The sequence below is a fragment of the Aquarana catesbeiana genome, linkage group LG09 (assembly GCF_042186555.1).
Source record: "Aquarana catesbeiana isolate 2022-GZ linkage group LG09, ASM4218655v1, whole genome shotgun sequence".
NCBI lineage: Eukaryota > Metazoa > Chordata > Amphibia > Anura > Ranidae > Aquarana > Aquarana catesbeiana.
Genome location: NC_133332.1, coordinates 168,023,676 through 168,042,961, shown reverse-complemented (window position 1 = coordinate 168,042,961; position 19,286 = coordinate 168,023,676). Strand labels below are relative to the sequence as shown.

General features: G+C 40.5%; 1 protein-coding gene across 2 annotated transcripts in view; it reads left to right on the top strand.

Moving 5' to 3' along the window:
- Positions 1-19,286, top strand: part of COL4A5 (collagen type IV alpha 5 chain) — a 233,341-nt gene that overhangs the window by 105,527 nt on the left and 108,528 nt on the right. For both annotated transcript variants that reach the window (XM_073599381.1, XM_073599380.1), the window contains exons 15-21: positions 1,041-1,097; positions 1,371-1,415; positions 1,504-1,557; positions 5,449-5,490; positions 7,836-7,965; positions 12,269-12,442; positions 12,992-13,075. In XM_073599381.1, the coding sequence (XP_073455482.1) occupies positions 1,041-1,097; positions 1,371-1,415; positions 1,504-1,557; positions 5,449-5,490; positions 7,836-7,965; positions 12,269-12,442; positions 12,992-13,075 (586 nt within the window). The remainder of the gene's footprint in view (positions 1-1,040; positions 1,098-1,370; positions 1,416-1,503; positions 1,558-5,448; positions 5,491-7,835; positions 7,966-12,268; positions 12,443-12,991; positions 13,076-19,286) is intronic.

Below are 19,286 nucleotides of genomic sequence, written 5' to 3'. Positions count from 1 at the left end.
TCCAAAATGTTACACAAACTAAGTAAAGAAATTGGATGATCTCATAAACATAGAGTTTTTAAGCTTAGTACATTGAGCACAATAACTTTCCCCAGTAAACTATTTGTTAAAAGTCTTACCCCAGCACTTGCAGTTTAATGCCGCGTACACATGATCGCTCATTCCGACAACAAAATCCATGTTTTTTTTCCGATGGATGTTGGCTGAAACTTGTCTTGTATACACACGGTCGCACAAATCTTGTCGGAACTTCCGAACGCCAAGAACACGGTGACGCACGACGAGCCGAGAAAATTGAAGTTCAATAGCCAGTGCGGCTCTTCTGCTTGATTCCGAGCATGCGTGGAATTTTGTGCGTCGGAATTGTGTACACACGATCGGAATTTCCAACAATGGATTTTGTTGTCGGAAAATTTGAGATCCAGATCTCAAATTTTGTTTGTCGGAAATTCTGACGGAAAATGTCCAATGGAGCTTACACACAGTCGGAATTTCTGACAACAAGCTCCCATCGAACATTTGTTGTCGGAAATTCCGACCCTGTGTACGCGGCATAAGACTATCAATGCTGCTGGCTCCTGCTCTGTCAATGCTGCTTCCCTAAACATTTGGTCTTCACAGGAAAGAATTAACAGTCGACAAGGTAGTCTCCAGCCAGTCTGTTAGTTTGGAGAAGGGAGGGGAAGGAAGAGGAAGGAGCAGGGGGAGTGCCTTGCCATCCTAGGCTATGGGGCTGTGTGTTTCTATTGATGCACAAAATGTAGGGATACACAACTATAATCTCTGCATGCAGGGGTGGCTCCATAGGATGCTGCAAGAGGAGGAGCCACCCTGAAATAGGAACATGACTGGGGCAGTATTCATGTCACTAGCTTAAACTGGAACATAGGCAACAATTAAAAGATAAAGAAGCAGCATACTCAGTAAGTGATTAAATCAGCTGGTGAAAGTGCTTAAAAAATCTGAGGGTTTATTATCACTTTCAAAAGATATCTACATTTTATGATACTGGAAAACTGAAGTGTCAGTGTTTTTCCTAGGGCCCTTCTGGTGGTGTAAGGGGACAAAAAGGTGAACCAGGAGAATCAGGAAAAATAGTAAGTGTTGTCCGTGCTTTGTATGTGATACCTTATTTTTTGTATTACTGTTAGTATAGAAAATAGCACGTGCATGGTGACAATGAGTAAAATGATTTTCCCTTGTTTGCATGAAAACTAGAAGAGGAAATGTTACTACAACAATATTAAAATAATTGTCAACTTTAAGTCTGTGCAATATTCTTGGAGATGTACTAGTAAAGAAACTTTTTCTAAATAATTCTGCACTTTGAAATCCAATCCTGCTTTCTTTGCCTTGCTTGCTTCCAACAGGGAAAACCTGGAAAGGAAGGAAGAAGTGGGTTCCCTGGTGCTGAGGTCTGTAAAAGTTTATGCCAAATAATTCACTCCAAACTTCTGAAGTTTGAACATTTTTATTAGTAATGTAATCTTTTCTTTTTTACAGGGCTCTCCTGGTGATCGTGGTTTTCCAGGAAGTCCTGGCCAAGATGGAGAAAAGGTAAATAATATTTGCATGGATGAGTTATATAAGACACATGCACCAGCAGAATGTAAAGGTGCCTTTATTCCTGGCATGTGCAAAAGCCATTGTTGTTTGATCTTATGCATTTGCCTTTGGCTTATTATTTCTTACATTTTTCACTGTGATTCATTCATTTCTATTTTAGTCATTGAAGTTACAGTCATCTAAATCCCTGTGCACTGATATTATCACGCATGTTAAAAATGTGACATTATTCACAATATGGCAGTTTGTACACATTACTCACCATGGTCCATAAAAACTATGGATAAAGCAAATTACTTTTCCTGAGCTTCGAAGAAGAGGTGAGGAGCACCCAGCACACACAACACATTAATATGTTTCATGTCTATTGGTCAGAAAGGTGGGGTACAGAGAAACACATTTTAACAGGTTAGGGGTTTCTCCACTTTTTGCCAGTCTCCTTAAGACACACAGCCAAGTTAAGCAACAAGAAGCCTTGAAATAGGGGAGTTGACTATATCCCACCATCCTAATCGATAAAGACTTGAAACAAATTACAACTGCTGTATGTGTACTAGGTGCTCCTCACAACACACTCACAGACCGATTATCTGATGAACTAGCACCTTCATCGGTTCTGTCAGGATTTGAGAAGCCTAGGACTGTAGCATGGTTCTGAAATGTTAGCACCATTGCACTCTCAGCTCGGAGGACAACTCCTTAACTTCAGTCGGACAAAAGAAGTGGTTCCAGTAGGTTAACTAAAGGTTAATATGCTATGGATACAAAAAATATTTTATTAATAAGTGTAGAAATAAGAAGTGGGTTTTACACAAACTTCCCAAATACTTGTATGTCAGTACATAAACTGCTGGGGTTAAAATAATAGATAATGATGATCTGATGTCAAGTATCCAGTAGTCCTCTGAAAGTTAAGTGTGTGTGTAGTTAGTATGCTTCACTATGTAATATCACCCTACCAAGGTATATGTTGCACTCAGAGGCATAGCTTGAAGCTTGTGAGCCCTAATGCAAAAGTTGACCTGGGGCCCCCCACTACCACCGGCTGTTTCCACTGCACGCCAAGATACTCCCACCACACACCAAGATATTCCAAATGATTAAAGAGTTATTTCCATGGGTGAAGCTTGGGTTGCAGGAGTCGCAATGGTGACCCGACCATGCTCCAGAGGGCTCATGCAGGCTCCCTGTCATGTTGTATTTTACATTGTGTCAATGGGGAAAAGCGCTTGCCACATCACCCTGTGTAGGTAATTCAGTAAACTCAGAGTGCCTGGTCCAGTCAGACAGGGGCCCACCTAAGCCCGTCCTGGGCCCTCTGAATTTCGGGTTTCATCCACACAAAGTGCCAGCGCAATGCCCTTTCCCCCAGTGGTGCACTCTTTCCTTAGCCCCTACCCCCACACAGCTCAGTATAGCCCCTCCTGCCCTGCCCTGCCCTGCTCAGTCCTGCTCAACAGTACACATGCACACAAGGTGGGGGCAGGCAGGCCACACTATGAGCATGTGCATGTGCACAGTTTAACAGTGCCCCAGCTTTAGTTTACCTACTGCAGTCGCTTATTTTGTACAGTGTCTCATGGTTACAGGCTAGCACCTTTGTTTTTTGCGTAAGACCTCTTTCACACTGCTGCTCCAAAACACACTTTTTTTTCTACGCAACAAAAATGAAAGCAAATAATTCCCCTTTAAATCCTTTGTAACTAAAATGCACCCTCTATAGAAATCAATGAAACCTCACCAAAAATGCATTGAAAATGCACATGCGTTGGATTTTTTATTCCTTTTTTTAGTCACCTGTTAGGTTGTTATGGAACCGGCACATCCCTGCTGTCAGCTGGAGATTAGCCAGCTATCAACCAGTGACCAACCTTGAAAACGCATGCAGAATCGCATCTAAATTGCATATGCGTTGTGTCAAATTTTAATGCAACGCATTTAAAAACATGTTTTTAAACCCACCAGTGTAAAAGGGCCCTGAGAGCTCGTGGTGCTTAAAGTGGTTTATACATTCTGTGTGCATCATCCTCCCCAGCCCCCACCTAATACTTACCCGATCCCCATCTTGATCCAGTGATGTGCTCGAGAGCAGCAGCTCTCCCGGGTTTCTCCATCCTCATTGGCTGAGACACAGCAGTGGGAGCCAATGGCCAATCACATGCAGTAAGGAGGAAGTGGGGGCAGGGTGGGGCCGAGCTGTGCTTTGTGGTTCTTATGGACGCATAGAAGCGGCTCGGGAGTGAGCACACAAGCCGCTTGCTATGGAGGCACTCAGCAAGGAGGAGGGACCAGGAGTGCAAAAACACTACACAGAGCAGGAAAGTTTAACATGTTAATTTATTTTTAAAACCTGAGCCTTTAATATCCCTTAAACTGTAGGAGACTCTCGGTTATAACATTATTTTTGTAAGCTTGATTGGAAAAGCATTACCAACACACCAATAGAGAATCTGCGAAGATGGTTATTAGAGTTTTTACATGGTTAATGTAGAGTCATAATGACAGGGATTTATGTGTATGAGTAGCAGACTCGGAAGCAAGAAAAATGCAGCACACTTTTGGAACATGTCTTGCATTTGGGCTGCATGAATCCCTGTTCACTTGCATAATGGTGGAAAGAAGATCAAATGCAGCAGAATAATCAAGGAGGAATCAAAGCAATACACCAATATATAACAATATTTATAAAAGCTAAACAAAAATGTGATCAAGTAAGGTTCACCTCTAAGAGCCCTTGCACACTGGGGCGGGGGCGGCGTCGGCGGTAAAACGCCGCTATTAATAGCGGCGTTTTACCGTCGGTATGCGGCCGCTAGCGGGGCGGTTTTACCCCCGCTAGCGGCCGAGAAAGGGTTAAAAACCACCGCAAAGCGCCTCTGCAGAGGCGCATTGCCGGCGGTATAGCCGCGCCGTCCCATTGATTTCAATGGGCAGGAGCGGTAAAGGAGCGGTATACACACCGCTCCTTCACCGCTCCGAAGATGCTGCTAGCAGGACTTTTATTACCGTCCTGCCAGCGCATCGCTCCAGTGTGCAAGCCCTCGGGGCTTTCACACAGGAATACATGCAGCGGCACTTTCGGGGCGGTTTGCAGGCGCTATTATTAGCGCAATAGCGCCTGCAAACCGCCCCAGTGTGCAAGGGCTCTTATATAAACTGGCCCATGCAGACAAGGCCCCCCAACAGTTTAAAATACACTGTGCTGTTTGTAAAAATATTTTTTAATGCAAATGCCATACCTGTAAGCCTTTTCTATCACCCATGAAGCCTGGCAGAAATAACCCCGATATTTACACTCCTACATCCTGGCTTATTTACAGGACATGGGCTACACAAAAATGTCCTCAAAGAAGCTGGCTCAGTGACCAGCCAATCAAAAACGGGACGTACAATCTGGGAAAAATAGAAAAGGAACACACACGTTAGTTTTAGAAATGCCACACATCGGTTAACATTTCCTGCATGTACTGTATGTTTAGAAATGGCAACATTGTCTGGACTGTTGTGTTTAATATCCATGACCATTCAAATTTGTCGTCCTCCCAAATCTCCATTATTGCCCCTATAACCCAATTACAGATTTCAAGAAAAGCTCAAATACTATTAAAAACAATTTATGTTTACTGCTCCTAAGCAGTTACTTTAGGTTAATAACCCGCTATAATAGCCATAAAAGACTTTTACATTGAGATTGTTGGGAACACAAGATTACCTTTTTGAAATGTGTGAATGCACTTTTAGCATCTTTGTCAGCAAACTTGGTAGTCATTGACACGGATAACTTTCTATAACTTACTTTTATTATTATTGGAAGACTGTATGTTTTCCATATTAAAATGTATGGTTTCTTTTTCCTAAATGCTTGTTTTCATTTGATTCTAGGGTCAAAAAGGTGACCGTGGTGTCCCTGGACCTCCTGGCGAAGTAAGTTTTTATTGCCTCTGTAAGAGTAACAGATGTGTATTTGCTGTTTATTGGCAACCAGCAGACATAAGGACTTCATTTTTTAATTTTCATGAAGACATACACATTAATTACAGTGTTTGTGTCCAGTGATTAGATTTTTATTTATTCTGGCAATGGACAGTTAGATAAAAATTACTAATGACAAAGCTACCCATAGCACTGTGTGTGGAAAAGTTGACTGCTGTACAATTATTTGTTGTCAGATATGCTTGCTTACACACATGTAAGTATGCACTGGGCAGACACCTCTTACTTTGTTTATATACACTATCAATATTTCTCTGGGAGGAATAAGGATTGGTAAGAAAAAACAAACTCAGGTGATCAATTGCCCTCTTTAGACTGGTTGGTCAAAGGGTAACTGTAGAGATTGCTGGATGTCCATAGATATTTAAAGCGGGAGTCCGGCGACCAATCTTTTTTTTTTTTTTAGGTCATTGAGACACTTTGCTAATCCCAAAATAATACTCATAGTTTGGGTGTAATATTTCCGCCTCTGTCTGTTTTCGTACTGAAGAATAACTTTAAAAATGTGATGCTGGCTGTTTCCATCTTGCTTGTGGGCTTGTGAAGCCCACAAGCATTGATTTCCTGGATGTGGTGAATACTGTTCATTCACAGCTTGTTCACAAGCATGATCATTGTTCCCGCACTGAATCTTTGAAAGCCTGACACTAAGCTCCCAGGAGACAGTGCGGCGCCGGGGAGAGGCAATAAACACGCCTACTCCCATGGGAGGAGAGACAGGAAGTGCCACAATAAAGTACAATATAAAGGTAATTACAGCGATAAAAAAAAATCTATGCAATTAACTGAAGGGGGTAAGATTAAGTTAAAAATTTGAGTGGAACCCCGCTTTAATGCATCCCTGATTTACTTATCATTACCTGGATCAGGTTATGATCATTGCCTATGGTAACTGTAAAGTGGAAGTAAAGGCTAATTCAATTTAGGTAAAAATGTTGATTCCTCATCCCCATACCTGCCTACTGCTTGTAAATGAAGTCTGTGTAAATACCTTTTTTTATCAGCTTCAGTGCTGTAAGCTGGGCTCCCCTGTGTCAGCGAGTAGCTTGACAGTGGGGCTGAATTCCCAGGTCTGTAACATCACCTGCCGCCTTCCATAGCCCCTCTGTTGTCAGTGCTTTCATTCAACCACTGCACTGGTGGTTGCTCAGGTGAAGCCGGAGCTTACATGTCACATAACCGCACTAAAGCTGATGGGCAAAAAAAAGAGGGATTACGCAGAGCTCTTTTACAACAAGTAGGCAGCATGGATATGAGGAGTGGAAAACATTTGTAACCTAAATTGTATTAGCCTTTATTTCCACTTTAAGGTTGGCAATAGACAGGTAGTTATCTCACCAGTATCTGACGTCAATGAGCCCATCCTTACACTCATACACACACCTAGTGTGTTCTACCCTACCCTAACCTAGTTTTTTCATATCAGCATGTAATCAGAAAGAGATCATCAAATTAATGAGCACTTTTGAAGCTTGGAAGCGCATTATTGTCCTCTAGTTACCACCTACATAATTGTTATTGCCTGGTCATATGTGACTGCCCCAACAGAGCTTTGAGTGTGATGGTGGGTGATAGTGTTATCTTTGCATATCTTTGTCTATACCTCCTACAGGTTGGCATACATAGGTAGTGGCATTTAGGTTTTTATTCACCTTCAAAGTCCAGAATCAGCTGAGCTCTAGAGGAGGAGGCCAAACAGAATATTAGTAAATAATTGTTGCCTTATAGCACTAGAGTGGTGAATCTGTGTCTTATCAATGTATTATCTGTTCAAAATGTGTATATTTTCCCTGCATTTACTGTATGTTGATGTTGACAGCCAAAAGCATGTTGGTAAGCTGACTGCACCTAATGTGTGTTGGTGACTGCGGTATTGCAGTGAACTTTACACTGACAGTTTAACAGGTAGTAGAGAGCCACAAAAGATGTAGCATTACCTGTAAGGGAATGCAACATTTGTTGGTTTAGTTTTATTAAAGAAAAAGCTGGAAGACAACATTGTCTGATAATTAGGAAGTAGCTTGAAAATTGCAGACATGCTTGCTGCTGCTTTTTAATTACACTTCCCTATTACCTCTTGCAATGCTTTGGGGTGGTCATATTTTCACTGAAATGTGCAATGTGTGAGCATTCAGTTATCTAGATATCAAATACTTTTTGCAAGATTTATATCTCCTCTTTGAAGATTGTCATCCTTCAGGTTACATGTGCAGTCAATGGGCTCTCTGAAACAGTTTCATGACTGGCAAAATATTATGTGATTTCTAACTTAACAGGTAATTAGAGGACAGGAACCAGTAACCATAGGACCTAAAGGAAACACCGGACCCCCTGGATTAACTGGAAGCAAAGGAGAGCGTGGCTTTCCAGGTTCACAAGGTCCTCCTGGCTTGCCCGGTCCTGCAGGTGAGTTTTATATTAGGCAATTCAAAATAGGACACTGTTTCTTGATATACTAAAACCCTTGTCTGTATTTCTGTTACATAAATCCTCATAAGCTAATGGGTCTTTATATTACAAGTGGATTTCATCTGAAAAAAAAGAAAGAAATATAACTGTAAAAATATGGGTCTGTCATTAGGGAAAAAAAATCTTGATCTGATGGGTCACCCCATGGTAAGGTCTAAATCTGGTCTAAATCATAGTCTGATTGTACAATGTCCTTTAGGTTTACTAAAAAACATTTAGTACGAGGGTTTGCATTAATGTATATGATCTGAATGTATTGTTTAGGTAAGTCTTCACATTACATGTTTGCTAGTAAACGCTTGCTTCAAAACAAGGCTTCGGACATGCTTTGTTAAAGCTCTCTGAATGCCAGTCAAAGCCCCTGTCACTAAATAAAATGGTTAGCTTACAGTCCTGTTTACACCTTGCATTTGCTTTGCTTTGCTTTGTTTCGGCTTCGCAAAAAAATATACCCCATGTCGCTTTAGTGGTGCTTCAAATCGTCTTCAAAGCCTTCATAGAACTCTATGACAAAGCTCGCTTGAAGCAACTGTGGCTTTTGAGAGGCTTTAATTCAGCTTTAGCTTCACTTTGTTTTGAAGAAATTGCAGGTATGAGATATCCACACACACACAGGCATCTGTCAAGCTTCAACAAAGCTTCAACAGAGCATCAGGGTAGCACCACTGATGCTTCACCGAAGAATCACCAAAGCTTCATCGAAAGCATCAAAAACACATCATAAAAGCATGTTGAAGCAGTAGGCGCTTTAATGTGTGTTGAAGCCAAAGCAAGTGTAAATGAGCCCTAAAGGTCATGACTCAAATTTAGAAAAAAAAAGCGCTTAAAGAAATAGTAGAGTTAATACAATTTAATTCTGCAGCACTTTTACTTTAAATTAGCTTTGGGAATTGCAGATTTCACCAGCACCTCTAACTTCTGGTTAAAACTGGTGTAACTTCTGATGTACTGGTGTACCAGTTAAAACTGGTAAATGCCAAAAATGTAAAGATAGATCGTTAGGTGTAGGTGGAAAATTCCTGTATCGAAAGCTGAAATCCTGTATACCAATGTTACAGAGAGAGCAGGGAAGGTTACGAGACAAAAAGTGAGGAGATTTCTCCAATGGCAACACACATAGAAATAAAAATGCCTTTCTTTAGTAGGGGGAGGATAGAAGCCTTGTCAGGTTTTAATTTCTGTGTTCCTGTTACAGATGTTTTCCTCACTTTCTGTCTGGTGAAAAACCACTGTCAGCAGGACAGAAAGTAAGGATAACTAACTTCAGGGGCACCCCAGGCAGCATTAAGACCTGAGGAAGGATTTTAATCCTTCCTTACTTTATACAAAACTAGAAATAATGTTTTAACTTGACATACAATTGTAAAATCACATTTCTTTTTCATATTCATTGGTCTGAAAAGGAATTATGGAAATATATGTAATTATATAACAAATACATATCAATCAACTAATTACATATCATTATGACAAATAACATATACACTTCGTATTCCTGATGAAACCAGTAAGGCCCTAATAAGTTGGCTCATATATATTTACACATATATTTTCTGGTACTTTTTTTCCATAATCACAGTCTTGTCTAAAAAAGATAATAAAATAAAAGCCTATCATGACGAGCAAAGAGCAGTAATTTGGCCTGTCACTCATCTTTTTGTAAATGTAAATGTTGTCTGCTATGGATTATATTTTAAGTTGCTTTTTTTCATTATTAAAGTGGTTGTAAACCCTCACATGTACCCAGTGAAGTGACTATCATTAGGTGATACACCAAAATAATAAAAAATTCTCCTAGAAAAGTTGTAGCTGTGTATCTTCAGTCATTTCTGATGTAGATCGTTCTAACAACAGACAGAAGAAAGGATTTCTTTTTGTTTCTAGGAGCAGGGGGTGGGGATCTGAAGTGTTCCCACAGCTGACAGTTCTGAGCCCTGATTGGAGGGAAGGGACACACCCCTTTACACAGTGGAGAACAAACACAGCTGCAGCTCCCCTGTCACAATTTTTACTCTTGATATTAGGAAATCCTGGGAGAGCTGGAGAAGAAAGGAGGAGGGGATCTGAAGTACACAGAATGTCTCTCTCAGGCTTGTGCATGAGATATGTAAATCACCTGTCACTCACAGCAAGGGGGAGAAACTGACTATTTCTCTGTGTGTCAGTTTTTATCTCACTGAAAAAAGATAAGAGGATTGCTCATAGCTGGATTAACTCTTCGTGGCAACAATGGGCACAGATGACATGAAATCCTATACTGTACAAGGTGCAAGCCTTAATTAAAAAGAAGTTTTTTGGGGTTTACATCCACTTTAAGTATAGTAGTTAAATATAGATAGTGTGAATTGAAGCCATTTTTTTCATTGTGTATTACTAGTTTACAAAGGTTTGGAATCTCTGTTTTATATATACAGTATTCCTTGTAGTATGGGTGTGGATGTTATTAAAGTGGGTGTAAACCTAATTCATGAAATTTGAGCTGGACACATAAAACTGTAGTGTTTTCTTATCTCTCTTCAAAGCACTGAGTCCTGCAGCTTTCTCCTGCTACTCCTGCTCCGTTATGAGCCTGATAACTTCTGACAAGTTCCCTGACACAGGAGATAAAAGCAGCCAGCAGTTTGTGTTGTGGGAGATATAAATAGATTAGCACAGAGCTGCCGTATTCACAGAACAGCTCTGAGAATCTTTGCCTATGTGAAGGGGGGGTGTGCCTTTCCTCCAATCAGCTGTCTTGGCTGTATGCCAAGATTCCACTCCCAGTCCTGAACAGGAAGAGAAAATTTCTAACATGAGGTATAAATTCTAAAGAATATATAAAGGGAAAGACAGCAGCTATGCATGTAAAACTTATGTAGGGAGATTTATTTAATCTCTCTGTATCATCTGAGGCTATTCACTTCACTGGGTATATGTGAGGGTGTACATCCATTTTAACCTTCAGAACATATAATGCTGATAATCAATCGTAATTTTTTCCCCCATGGGCTGTATGCATGTGGCTTTCCCTTTCCAAGCTAACTACATAATTATCTAATAGATATTCCAGAGGGGTGATGCACAAGTATGCATTATTAACATATTGAGAACTATTCAGATGAGATAGTTGTGCAGTTTATGCTTGTTTTAATACAGCTCTATAATAGACACATGTTATTTTTTTTAAAGAGAATGTATAATATTTTTTTCTTTAGAAATATATATTTTATGAGTCAGGTAAATATGAGATATTGCATTAGTGTTTTATTTTTTTAGACAGTGGGTAGGAAGTGGTCAAGGCCCCTTTTCATATGCTTAGCAGGCAGATTTTAATGCCCCGTACACACGGTCGGATTTTCCGACGGAAAATGTGTGATAGGACCTTGTTGTCGGAAATTCCGACCGTGTGTAGGCCCCATCACACATTTTCCATCGGATTTTCCGACACACAAAGTTTGAGAGCAGGATATAAAATTTTCCAACAACAAAATCCGTTGTCGGAAATTCCAATCGTGTGTACACAAATCCGACGGACAAAATGCCACGCATGCTCAGAATAAATAAAGAGATGAAAGCTATTGGCTACTGCCCCGTTTATAGTCCCGACGTACGTGTTTTACGTCACCGCGTTTAGAACGATCGGATTTTCCGACAACTTCATGTGACCGTGTGTATGCAAGACAAGTTTGAGCCAACATCCGTCGGAAAAAATCCTAGGATTTTGTTGTCGGAATGTCCGAACAATGTCCGACCGTGTGTACGGGGCATTACAGTTTTGCTGAAGAAAGACTGTTTTCAGATTTCATAGCTCAAACACAAATTAAACGCACAGCTGAATGTTCAGTGGAGAGACTCTTCTGCACATCCCACCCCCACTCTTGTTTGTGCTCTGTACAGCTCTCTATGGACTTTCAGCTAAAGAGTGATAGTCTAAAAGAAAATATCTACCTATGTGCACTTGTTTTAGTAAACCTATACCTGTGAAATCAGTGCCATAGGTGCACACAAAATTAAATCTTCATAGGTAATGTAGTTTTGTTTTATAAATAGTAAACAATACAAAGCATGTATTTTAAAAATTAAAATTAAATGGGCTAAAATCATTATAGATTTAGTTTTCTTACATATGTTTATTGGTGGATGATTTACACCAAGGTGGTTGAAAGTTTTGGCAAAATTGCGGAAAACCCAGAATAAACCATTTGTGATGTCTGAGTACAGCAAGATGTTACCAGTGACCAGCTTTAATACTTTTTTCTAGGTAACTCGTTCCCAGGTCTACCTGGAGACCCAGGTCTAGCAGGGGAACGGGGACAGAAGGGGGATGAAGGTCCACCAGGAATACCTATAACAGGTCCTCCAGGTCAAGATGGACGCCAAGGATTTCCAGGTCCTCCAGGTCCACCTGGACCACCTGGGCCAAGATCTCCTACTGGTAAAATTTAGTTTACTTATGTAAAATATGTTGTGAATTGCTTTTACTTTATATGTAATGGAGCTCCACAAAGAGCCATTACAATATTTATCTAACTGCTTCCTGTCCGTGTCATTGTAAAAGGATAGACAGGCGGGAACCCCCATGGTTCTGGGAGGACATCATATACATCTTCCCAAGAACGGGCCTCGCTCCGGCGCGATCTGTCACCCACTGCGTCCATTGGACACAGCGGATGACTGATCACTATACAGGCCTGCTGCCAGTGTCATGTGATTGCTGTGACCAATCACAGCAGATCACATGACAGTTGTAAACAATGAATGGCTTCATTTCATGCCATTCATTGTATACAATTGTGTTGCTAGCTGTGACTGGTCACAGTGATCACATGGTACAGACAGGGCCAATCACAGCCCATTTGTACTATGTGATTAGCTGTGACCAATCACAGCTAATCACAACAATAGACAGTGTCTACACTCTGTCATACAGTAAAAATATTTGCCTATATTTGTCTAATAGTCTTGTTTCTTTTTTTCCACATAGCTGGTGAAGTCTGTGCACCAGGGTCACCTGGTCTTCCAGGCCTTCCAGGTGATTCAGGACTTTCAGGAGAAAGAGGACAGAAAGGTAATTATGATATTGTGTATTAATAATAACACTTTGTCGGTCTTCTTGGAGATTTACTTCCTCTGCCTATTATCCTTCTATCTATAAAATCGTATTATTGGCTGTTTACTTTAAGGTCATGACTGTCTTAAAAAATCTTTTCGGTTTTGATAAATACTAGTGGGTTGGTCCACTTTTAGGCTTGTTTTTCTTTTTGGTAATTTCATACAGATAAAAGTCCAGATTTTTTGGGTAAGTTTCCATACTGAGAGAGCATGTCACAATCCATGTGCTGGATTCTTAGTAAAGTATTTATAAATGAAGAATCCTATTGTTTTGGTGAACAGGTGGGAGACCTGAAGAGCTCACTGTCGGTAGTTGATAGATTACACAATCCATCAGTTTTCTATAACTGAAATAAAAGTTTTTTGTTAGTCTTGGCATTTAAGTCAAATGCCTAGTACTTTTAAATGAACGAGGATGATTCAGTAAAGATTTGCAACACGTTTTTTGTTGCGTTAAAGAGTCTAGTGCCAAATTAATGTAACTTGTGCAACACTTCAAGAAATAATTCCAATGCATGCTACAGATTTGAATGGTATACATTTGCGACACTTTTCTAAAATGTTGCTATGGCTGTGACAAATTCATTAAGAGCCATTAACGCCATTTTGTCATTAAGGAAACTGTTAGTTAATAATACCAAAGTCACGTTGAAATAATGTGTGCCAATTCTTGTGCATCTTTCTGGCAAATTCATATACTTGTTGCTGACAGGTACATGAAGCTGTCGCATTCACTGACATTTGTAGCATGAAACGCAAGACACTCTTCCAGGGAATATACCATTAGTATAAAGATTTGTTTATATAAAACCAGTGTATAAGCCCGTGTTCAGGAAAAAAAGGAAAGTAGGGTTTCAGGTACATTTACATATAATGAAACCTGACGTTTGAACTTTCTGATCACAGCTCTACTTGGTTGTTTTTTTTAACTATTGGGAGAACTACAGCTATTTGACAAGAGCATCATCAGTGAGCACAAATAGTTAATATGTGTGAAGGATTATATGTCCCACAGTGGTCAGGTTTATCTTACACACTGCCTAAAACAACATTGTTTATGTACTTCAACAAAATGGCGACTGTCTGCACACAGACACCAGCTCCCTGTTGCATGAATGTGAATAGGCTAGGTAAAAGATGGTTTCAGCTCCTTCTCTCCACCTGTAGAAAACTCCTTTAGACATGTTTTGCCCTTTTCAGGGCTTAATCCTAGAGGCTGAAAGGGCAAAACGCATCTGAGGAGTACTCTACATGTGGAGAGCAGGAGCTGAAGCCATCTTTTATTCAGCTCATTCACATTCATGCAACAGAGAGTCAATATCTGTATACAGACGACCACCATTTTGTTGACATCTACTAGAACCCGACAAGCCGATTCTGTCTGTCTTGCACCAGCCTATTTACATGCTGACCCGACTGATACAGGTTTGGGGGGGCATTCAAGCAGTACTATTTCTATTGTTTTGGGCTACATTGTTAATGTACTATTACAATATAACTGTCAAGTGACATCCCAATACCAACTCTGTGTATGATTGTGGTTGTGGCATGCACTAAATATCCACACCTCCCAAAAAATTCAGTCACCAATGGCTTAACACTATGTCACACTTCTATAAAGTAATCTTTCCATTAATACACTGTACCTAAGTGCATTAATAAAACTTCTAAAATTAAGCATTATACGAGCTTTAAAATTAAAACAAACAGAAAAAGAGAGGCTTCTGTTCATATAATATGTCTCTGTGTAGTTTATCAGTCCTTTGCAAATAGAGTCTTACTATTTATGTGCTACCTTAGTATACTGTACAGTCCACATCTAGTTAATTCCACTTTCTAGAGAACAATATGCCTGGTTGGTTAGTAATGTACAAAGCCTTCCAAAGGTGAAGCATATTAATTCTGCTTCCATAGAATTACCACCTCAATTGCTTGGTCACCAGGCACCTTTATTCCCCGCTCTTGCTGGTTTTGCTGCAGAAGTGGTTGACACATCCTTTGGGTGGAGTGTTGCACAAGCTCTGTGCTCTCTTTATACCATAGAGTGTCAACGAAGCATTTCTCTGCTGTTGATCTTGCTTGAGAAGAGTCACCTGGATTTTTGATCTTCAGTCTGTCCCTACTGCCTGCCTACAGTGACTTTGGTCACCTCTGGCCACCCAACCCTCACCTGCTACCAGCTGTCCGGGTTTTGTGAGTACATAATGCCTTGCCTCTTACCCTGAGCCTATATGTTGCCTTAACATTAATACCATGCAGTCACAAGATGTCTGATTCTAGACTCCAGGGAGAACAGTCCCACTGTATCAGGTGCCCCTAGCTTATATCTTACCAACAGTTGAGGATCTGCTTGCAGCAAGCCTACTGACAGTGCCAGTGTATGCAGCCTAGAGCCAGGAACCATATTATCTTCTGCTCTTTGAGTCTGTTCCACCTTCTGAACTCCCCCTTGAAGGGTATGGATGGGTCCTCTAAACCATCGGCTGAGGTTTTTACTATAGTTATAGAAAATTCTATGGTCAAATTATAAACATCCTGACAAGCTGTTTGCTCCCCATAAATGCTCATTAGCCTTGTAGCCATTTATTGAGAATTTTGTGTGATTATTTCCCACTGGATCCGACAGCGTCCAGCCGTAACAGGGCAGCATATTATTCTGGTGGATGATGTCTCTGTCTTTAAGGATCCAATTGAAGCCCTTTCTAGAGCCCTGTTCTTGCTGGGGGTCAGGTCCTTTATTCAGTCCTATAGTAGCTGTAACATTACTTTGTCAGACTATGTCTGACTGGTCAACACCCCTTAAATAAGATCTCACTGCTGTGGAGGTTAAGGTCTGGCTTATAGAATGTATAGAGCAAATGGCTGTAGCATTAACTACAATTGTAACAGTGTGCTTGAAGCCTCTCATTTTCTACATGTCAGTCTCATGTTGGCTCGTATACATTGGCTAAAGTGCTGGACATCGGAACTCTTGTGTAAAAAGTGTTTGATCTGCATGGCCTTGAAGGACCGAATCTCTTCTGACCAGCGTTTGACAACATCCTCAAGGGTGAAACAGGTGGCATAGCATCCATCTTCCTTAGTGGGAGAAACCTAGGGATATTGAACCTGAAGAAATCAACTTTGGAACCAACTCATCCTTTCAAGTATTTCAGTCTACCCCTGGACACAGCTTAGGCCATTCCACGGGAGAAACTTCAGGCACTTCTGTTTCACTTTTATAGGCTCCTGTCCAGGAGCAGTCCAACTTTTTGCTTTTGCATGAGAGTCCTACATCTGATGATAGTTTCTTTTGAGGCACTCCCAGGTTCACTCCAGACCTCTACAATGCAACATTCTGTTGCCATGTATGTTGATCTGATCTCAGGACGGACAAATTGATCCATCAGCATGGACCAGGCGGTCCCTTGAGTGAGGCAAATCAAATTCTGTTCTGGGCAGAACTTCACATTCCAGTCATTTCAAATGTGTATATTGTAGGCATAGTCAATTGGCAAGCAGACTTCCTCAGCTGGCAGCGCCTGGACCAAGAGAAGTTGTCCCTAAATTTGGATGTGTTTCAAGACTTGTGTTGCAGTTGGAGGATGCTGGATGTGGACCTCCTGGCTTCCAGGTTGAACAATGAACTGAAACATTTTGTCCCCAGGAAGTGGGATTTACTAGTGGAAGCTGCCTTTCCCCTCCTGAAACTTCTTTCCACCTGTTTCACAGGATTAGGCATCTGGAGCATATTCTGGATGTTCCTCATTGCTCCAGACTGGCCCAGGCAAATAAAGTATGCTGACCTGGTAAAACTCTTAGCAGATGCTCTGTGTGCTTTACCGGAATATCAGGATCTTCTCTACTGAGGACTAGTTTGCCATTCTGCCACAGTCGCTGGCTTTAACAACATGGCTGGGACAGGTGAATCCCTGAGTCTGTGACTTCAAAAAGCAAGGAACTTCACTTCTCCTAAGGTCAATTATTAGACATGGAAAGGATACTTCACTTGGTGTGAGTAAGGCCTCCACCCCAGGTGTTTCTGCATGGGGCAAATTCCTCTCTTCCTGTAGCTGGGCATAGCTCTCAGCACCATCAATGGTCAGGTTTCTGTTCTGTTTCAGAGACCAATGGTCTCATTGTCCCTGATTAAGACCTTTGTACAGGGGTTTCCCTTGTGACTCCATGGGATCTGAATCTGGTTCTCTCTGTGCTTTAGAAAATGCTTGTTTGAACCCATTGGAGACAACTCTCTTTCTATACTCTCACCTACATGGTGGTGTTTCTTGTAGCCATCACCATGGCCAGGCCAATGGCCCAGAATAGATCCCTTAAGCATAACGTGACTTCTCTTTCCACCATCTCAAGGTGGCTCAGACAGACCATCATTCAAGCTGATGGTCTCAAGAATCAGGTTCCACTCATCCTCGTCAAGTCATACTCTACTAGATCTGGAAAGGGCTTCTTGGGCATTTTCACATCAAGCAACTGTTTCCCGGATTGTAAGGCTGCCACCTGGTCTCTGTCCACACATTTTTTAAATGTGAATTACAGAAAGCTGAGTATACAATTTTCAATTTTCCTAGCATATCATGGCAGTGTACACTGAGAAATAACCCACAGAGTGGGATTTATTGCATAGAAACAGAAGAACAATGCTGAGTTACAGTTCTTCCAAACTCCACTGTCAATAACTGAGCAGGACCCACCCTTTAATGTCAAATGTGGATGTTTTTTAGATGACGTGTCACTACCTTACAGATTGTCTCTGGAAAATTGTAACAATACGCTGCCCAAGATGTTGCCATTGTCCTTTTTGAGCATGCCTTAAGGTCCTGCGGAATGGAAAAGTTTTGCAAGGAGTAGGCTTTCTTAATTGTTTTGACACACCAGGAAGCTATAGTACGTGTTGACGCTGGCTGTCCTATCCCTTTTCTGTGAGGATTTACAAACAGCTTTTTAGTCTTCTTGAAAGAAGAAGTGGCTGCCAGATAGGCTCTAAAGACTAAGCCTACATCTAGCAGATGTGGATTTCCTGTCTTGCTGGAAAAAGAAGGCAAGATAATTTCTTGATTAAAGTTATGTAAAAGTGGTTGATACTTTTGATGAAAAAAATGCTCCAACAGCCTCAGAATCAATCTAGGTAGCAGAATAAATGGGGCTCTGTACAGACTAAGGCTTGCAATTCTGACACTCTTTTGGCAGAAGTAATGGCTACCAAAAAATAATATTTTTATACGTTTTTAAAGTAGATGACTCAGTAGGCAAAAAATGGAGTTTCCACTAGAATTTTAAGGAACACAGACAAATCCCACTTAGGAAAGGATGATTTTCTTGGAGGTCTTAACTTGAAACAAGCCTTCAGGAATTGGACTACCAGCAGATTCAGGGGCCACTTAGCCAATAAAGCTGAAATTTTCACTTTTCAAAAGTGATAGAATATAGACCTTTGTTGAGGCGGCATTGTGAAAACTGTAGGATTAAGCAAGCTCTGGTGACAATGGATTCCAAGACCTTTGTTCTGCAAAATATACAAATTTGCACCAAATGTTATGATAAGTTTTGTTTGTAGAAGAAGTTCTAGCTTGTAACAAGGCAGCAACTACTGGAACACTGTAAATTTATTCTGCTACAGATTCTTTGAATAGAGACATCACCTCCCATACATTCACCTCTTCTTCTCTTGCGCTTCAGTAAAGCAGGCTTGATAGACCATAATAAATATAATTATATTATAATTATATGCTGCACTAAAACAACATAAACCAATGTTTCTCATATAGATATATCTATATATATATATATATAGATATATCTATATATAGATAGATATATAGATATATCTATATATATATATCTATCTATATATAGATATATATATATATATATCTATATATAGATATAGATATATATATATAGATATAGATATATATATCTAGATATATATAGATATATCTATATATATCTAGATATATATATGTATATATAAACTTCACGTGAGTGAAAAAGGGGTGCTCAAAACTCCTTTTTGGGCACACTCTCACCGTAAAAAATTGACCCCTATAACAAAGGTCAATGTGCGCCTCCGTGAGATCAGTAACATCTGTGCTTGGCCACCTAGACTCTCCTCAAAGATCACAATTTCCTCCTCAGACCTCCAGCAGTCATTAACAGCTCAGGTGGTATAA